General features: G+C 42.7%; 1 protein-coding gene across 1 annotated transcript in view; it reads right to left on the bottom strand.

Annotated features, from left to right (window-relative positions):
• Positions 1-1,831: 1,831 nt before the first annotated feature.
• The window catches only part of WDR41 (WD repeat domain 41), a gene marked incomplete at its 5' end in the record, with an annotated part of 13,286 nt that continues 10,722 nt past the window's right edge, over positions 1,832-4,395 (bottom strand). Inside the window, one exon of the mRNA XM_009079599.1 lies at positions 1,832-1,984. Within this exon, the coding sequence (XP_009077847.1) occupies positions 1,832-1,984 (153 nt within the window). The remainder of the gene's footprint in view (positions 1,985-4,395) is intronic.

Below are 4,395 nucleotides of genomic sequence, written 5' to 3'. Positions count from 1 at the left end.
GTTTCTGCAATGAAACTGGAGCTTCCTCCTTTTGCTTCTGCTCTCATCAGGATCTGCTTAGACCTTTAGTTTAATTGCACTTGCTGCGACCAGTGCATCTTAAGTCTGGAATTACAGCCCTGTAGTCTCCTGTACTGAAAGAAATTCTCATTGATTCAAAGGGAAGAGATGGCACTGAAAAGCCGCACAAGACTTACTCCTAAACCATTTCAGTGCTGGATCTTCTGAGCAGACCTGAGGGCAGCAACACCCTCTTCTACATGGTTTTACAAAAACTAAGGTCCCAAACTCTCCCTTTCCACAGCTCTTCTTTGTTGGAATGGTACCTTACCACTCATTATCTCCTCCTCACTCATGTTTGCTCTGCATCAGTTCTGGGTTTAACTTTGCATTATTTATTTTAGTATTTTTTGCTTTGGGGTTTTTGTTGCTGTAATCTGGGGTTTTAGTTTGTGTTTGCTTCCCTACTCCTGTTCAGCTTGCAGGTTGTTGTTCCTATCTCAGGCTTAAAAGAGACACTGTGTACTCAGACGCTCTTTATTTTTACACTCTAAAATACTATTTACCCTCACAAAATTGGTGCAGGCTTCTCTTGAATTTGGACTTCACTGAGAATTAAGTATTCACACGGCATAACACAGTTTTGCTGTGATGGGACACATCAACTGCTACTGCTTAAGAAAGTATTTTACATCCTGAAAATCCATGGTAAGACCAATGCTTTTTATTAGATACAAATTAGTGTGATGAATGCACGTGGAAAGACTAAGCTAAACCAATCACACTTCATGCTAGACATGGTAATGGTGCTGTGCAAACTCCAGTAGTGTAGGCTAATTCACAGTAGAACTGCAGCTACTGCAGGCAAGCAATACCTATATACCTCACTCTGCCAATAATTAAACCCTGACAAACCAGCATTGCCTTCATTTATTTCTTGCTCTTACCCTTGGCACAGGAGAGTAACTTCAAATGCAAAAATTATATTTAAGAACTCTTTCTTTTGGGCCTTTCTGTAGATACATAATTCTAAGCCACTAGAGAAGAAAGTTTAGTTTCTAGAAATACATTAGATAAAGCAGGAAGTTGCAGATTTCTTCCCAAGCGTCCTTTGTGGATATACCACCATGGATGCTCCAACTGCTTTAGTTATGACCCATCCAAGGATTTTCATAAATCTTGATTTTGACATCATAGTTTCATAGAATTGTAGAATTTTAGGGGTTGGAATGTACCTTAGAGGTCATCTTAGTCCCAGCCTCCTGCCCTGGGCGGGGACACCTCCCACCAGAGCAGGTTGCTCAAGGCTTTATCCAGCCTGGTTGTGAACCAGCCATAGCCTCCCTGGGCAACCTGTGCCAGTCTCACCACCATCACAGGAAAAAACTTCTTCCTAATATCTAATCTAAGTTTCCCTCTTTCAATTTCTCCCCATTACTCCTTGTCCTGTCCCTGCAGTTCCTAACAGAGATCCCTCTGCAGCTTCCCTGGAGCCCCTTCAGATACTGGAAGGTGCTATGAGATCTCCATACAACCTTCTCTTGTCCAGGCTGAACAGCCTCAAGTCTCTCAGCCTATGGTCATTTTAAACATTAAGAATAATATCAAAAGCTATTTAATGAGTCATCATTACCTTCAGTCTTTTAAGAGAACACCATTTCTGCTGACAGAGTGAGCCAAGTTTCAACATGCAGGATTCTCCTTTGAGTAGCAGCAACTAATAAAATTTCCAATGTAACATGTGACATTAAGTGTAAGCAGCTCAGACGTCCTCTACACCCACATTTAACACACATCCAGTTTGTATCTGTGCAGCCTGTGTTCAAGCAGTTTAGGGTTTGAGCTGCAAATCACCATTCTGAGCCAATTTCTGGAACAGAGTCAGACTGCGCAGGCTGGACTCCCGTTCACCATCCTTCCACAAAATGATGAGGTGGTCAGCAGAGCAGGTAGCCAGTCCGAGCTCACCAAAGTACAGGAACATCTGCGGGGAGACAACTATTATTACCACAATGCTTGCATGAGATGGCAGCTTCCTCAAATGTCTCCTGTGCATTTACCTGATGCAGGTCTGCAAAATTACAGTTTATACTTTCTATATGTTTGAGATCTCACAGTCACTACACAAAACAATTCTTGAAACGGCTCTTCATACTGAAAGTTCTCAATTTTAAAAAATGCAGGAAAGCCTTACAGATAGGGAAGCTAAAGGACAGAATCTTGAAGAAACTTGTAAGTCAGTAGTAGAAGAGTCCAGAGAAGAGCAGTGAGGCTGGTGAAGGGACTGCAGCACAAGTGCCATGAGCAGAGGCTGAGGGAGCTGGGGGTGTTCAGCCTGGAGAAGAGGAGGCTCAGGGGAGACCTTATCACCCTCTACAACTCCCTGACAGGAGGTTGGAGTCAGGTGGGGGTTGGTCTCTTCTGCCAGGCAACCAGCAGTAGGACAAAAGGGCACAGACTCAAGCTCTGCCAGGGGAGGTTTAGGTTGGATATTAAAAGAGATCTTCTATGGAGAGAGTGATCAGGCAATGGAATGGGCTGCCCAGGGAGGTGGTGGATTCACTATCCCTGGAGGTTTTCAAGATGAGACTGGATGTGGCACTTAGTGCCAAGGTCTAGGAACCACAATAGGCTTGGACTTAATGACCTTTGAGGTCTTTTCCAGCCTGGTTGTTTCTATGATTTGCATGAAGCCTGATCTGGTTTCTTAGGAACAGAAGTCACTGTTCATTTGGATACACCGTCCCGTTCCCTACAACAGAACAGGCTACTAGCACCAGGCCTGGAAGGGTCAAAGAGCAAACAACTGACAGACATCACATGCCTGCTCACACAGAGGAAGTCAAACAAGCAAGAAAAGCAACACAAGAGAAAGGTATAGTAGCAGCAGAAGGATTTTGCAAGAGCAATGAAGCTGACAAGCCATGAGGTCATCCCTGACACCTGAGACCTTCACAAGGTTGCCTGAAGTTAACCACTCACTGCAGTTCAACAGAGCAGCCAATGGAACCAGCAATGCCATTGTGGCATGTTTGCAGTGTCCTGACATTCATCTTGCTGAAGGGATCTGCCTGGGGTGAGCACTCAAGCCAAGAACTGCTACAGCCTACCGCTCTGGGAATGGCCACTACTAGCTATGGGGTTCCAAATACCCTGCCAAACCTTTATCTTTGACCATCACATTTTGCCACTACTCGACACTTTCTTCCTCAGTCTGCCCAGAGTTTAAAAAAAACCTGAATTTTCCATATGTAGAACATTGCAAGAAATCACATCCACCATCATCTCCATTACTCCTTAGCTATACAGCATCCCAGCCAAGATCCAACATACACCTCCCTCCTTCTTGGCTGTGCCTCTTGCTGAACTACACACTGTGTCCTCTTTCTTAGAGAACAGCTTTCCATGTTTATAAAAAAACCTCTTTCAACAGTTATTCTAAAAAAAGATGGCAGAAAGGGACAGAAAGCCTTGCAGAAATCCTTGTAGCAGAAAGGTTCACCTCAGCCTCTAAAGAAAAGCTTTCAGGTTTAGGCAGCAGCAGTTCTGAAATCCAGTCTGTCTCTTGAATGCTTGTGAGCAAAACTACTCCAGAACCACACTGCTCCTCTCTACCTGCTCTTCCCCTGCTCCTGCCAAGAATGTGTATGGAAGTCCACTGCAAAAGTGATTTCTCACTCCAGCAGGTTTGTCAAACACAAAAAGGCATGGAGGAAAAATGCCATTTAAAATAAAGCCATACTCTATTAGACATAGAGAAGCACAGAATGGTACCTGATCTAAAGTTAAAACACCTCTTTAAATGCTCGGAGCACAGAGGGCTAAGAAAATACTGAATATGTTTTGTATGTACAAGCCCTTGTTCAGATGGTGAGTTTCAGAAGAAATGTGGGTCATGTACGTGGTTCCCAGCTGTACTGTCTGCAGTCTGTGAAAGAAACTCAATGTTCTACCAGATTATCTGTATATATTACATATATATATTCTTTATTTTCTATGTTATTATCATTTATATACCTATGTGCACACACAATGCTCAGACATCAGTAAGCAAGGTCTCCTTAGGATTTTCAGTCAGTACATATTGCTGTGTTTTCACACTAAATATACAACACAATCAATATGCTCCCAGAGCTAGACTGTTACAGCTGTTTAAGAAACACTGTCCAAGTTATTATATATATTCTTTATTTTCTATGTTATTATCATTTATATACCTATGTGCACACACAATGCTCAGACATCAGTAAGCAAGGTCTCCTTAGGATTTTCAGTCAGTACATATTGCTGTGTTTTCACACTAAATATACAACACAATCAATATGCTCCCAGAGCTAGACTGTTACAGCTGTTTAAGAAACACTGTCCAAGTTATGTTACTTACTCACTTCTTGT

The sequence above is a fragment of the Acanthisitta chloris genome, unplaced genomic scaffold (assembly GCF_000695815.1).
Source record: "Acanthisitta chloris isolate BGI_N310 unplaced genomic scaffold, ASM69581v1 scaffold2330, whole genome shotgun sequence".
In the NCBI taxonomy this organism is placed as follows: domain Eukaryota; kingdom Metazoa; phylum Chordata; class Aves; order Passeriformes; family Acanthisittidae; genus Acanthisitta; species Acanthisitta chloris.
The sequence above is the reverse complement of the archived record's forward strand: the minus strand, read 5'-3'. Positions and strand labels throughout refer to the sequence as shown.